The sequence below is a fragment of the Nannospalax galili genome, unplaced genomic scaffold (assembly GCF_000622305.1).
Source record: "Nannospalax galili isolate Female #2095 unplaced genomic scaffold, S.galili_v1.0 scaffold596, whole genome shotgun sequence".
Taxonomy (NCBI): Eukaryota; Metazoa; Chordata; class Mammalia; order Rodentia; family Spalacidae; genus Nannospalax; species Nannospalax galili.
In genome coordinates, this window is record NW_008340140.1 from 5,371,328 (window position 1) to 5,372,921 (window position 1,594).

Below are 1,594 nucleotides of genomic sequence, written 5' to 3' on the forward strand. Positions count from 1 at the left end.
GCGCGCGCGCCCAAGCCGGGCCGGAGCCGCGGCGCGTGCGCGCGCTCACCTGCGGCCGCGGAGCAGCTCTGGAGCTCGCACCCCACCCACGCCCAATAGGACTCGCGCACCTGCGCCCGCGGCGCCAACCAATTAGCACACATATCGTACGGCGCATGGGCGGGCCTCGCTGCCCGAAAACTCCTCCCCTGCCCCGTGATTGGTCCTTCCCTGCGAGGGAGGGGCGGGATCACCTGAATTTGTGGAGGGCTCACCGAATGGAACAGGCGAGCAACATAGCGCATGCGCACACTGTCGAGTTTCCGCCCCGGGAAGGCCTTCGGGGGAAGGATGGCCGGAAGCGCGAGCGCACCGGGACAGCCGCTTCGGAGGGTGTGCCTTGTGCACATGCGCGGGCGCGCGCCTGGTAGTAGAGCTGCGTCCTGAGCGCTTGTAGCTTAGGGAACGGGTCACACGTCGCGTCCTGGGATGGGACGCTCGTGGGGGTGTGTGGCCCGGGCCGCTGCGCTCCCCCGCGACCCTCCTAGGCCACTGCCTCGGTGCTGCGGGGTGCAGGGGCCCACTGCAACTCTTGTTTACAGGATTCAGGTTTTCCCGCCTCAGCAGCAGTCGCTAGGGGAGAACCCTGGGTGCTCTCGTTCTGGTTTCATGCAAGGAGACTGCGCCTTTCTCTTAGTCTTCGCTGCCCCGAGGGTCCCTTGGTCACCAGGAGGGGCCCAGAGGGCCGCGGCCTGCGATGCTCCACGCAGGTCCTGGCTTCCTGTTCCTGCAGGCCTCTGCATCCACCCTCAAGGGGCTGAAGTCTTCTCTTCCCCGGAGCCATTTTTTCGCTGTTTGGTGTTTCTCAGGACTGTTGTGTTTTCCCCAGTGACGAAGCTGTGTCCCGGGGTAACACAACACCAAATCCTTCTCTCTGAGCGCCCCACACCGGGCTCCTGCATTGTCCTGTTTTGTTTCCCATTAGCAGTGATTAGGGGAGAGAGACGAAGAGACCCACAGGGTTTCCCACCCAGGAAGGGCTCTACCGTGGGCCTCAAGGTAGAAACCTGGGACCAGGGCTGGCGGCGGAAGAGTTGGTTAGAGGGTTTCACCGCTGCCTACTGTCACCTCCGGCCCTTTGCCGAACCTCCTAATACCTGTGCCTCCCCTTCCCAACTGTTATGAGACCGTTTTCCCTTGTGCCTGTGAGTTTTGAGCAGTCCTCCACAGAGAACGAAAGCTTCCGAGAGGCAGGAACGCCCCTGCCTTGCTCACACGGAGCGTGGAGCACAGAGTTGGCTCCTGGCCTGCTCACAAGTATGTTTGGGCATAGAATTGCTGAGATACAAGAGCTCAGTGTAGCTCACACCTTCTAAAGGCCATCTTTCCGCTGGACGAATCAGTTTACCAGAGGTTTGTAGATGGAGAGTGGAAGTGGGTGAGGGAGAGACCTGTATAGCCCAAGCTGAATCACAAGGCAGCCTTCCCCCTCACCCCCCAGTTAGAAAGCATCTATATGATTAGAATTCTGCTGGAAATAATATTGTGAGTTGTGATAGGACAGCATCGGGCCTGGAATTCTTTTAATTTTAATTTTTTTAATTTTATGCGTATG

At 59.5% G+C, this 1,594-nt stretch overlaps 1 protein-coding gene across 1 annotated transcript in view; it reads right to left on the reverse strand.

The window, feature by feature from the left end:
- Positions 1-158, reverse strand: part of Pard6b (par-6 family cell polarity regulator beta) — a 21,196-nt gene extending 21,038 nt beyond the window's left edge. Inside the window, exon 1 of the mRNA XM_029564552.1 lies at positions 50-158. Within this exon, the coding sequence (XP_029420412.1) occupies positions 50-157 (108 nt within the window). The 5' untranslated portion in view covers position 158. The remainder of the gene's footprint in view (positions 1-49) is intronic.
- Between the last annotated feature and the right edge of the window lie 1,436 nt (positions 159-1,594).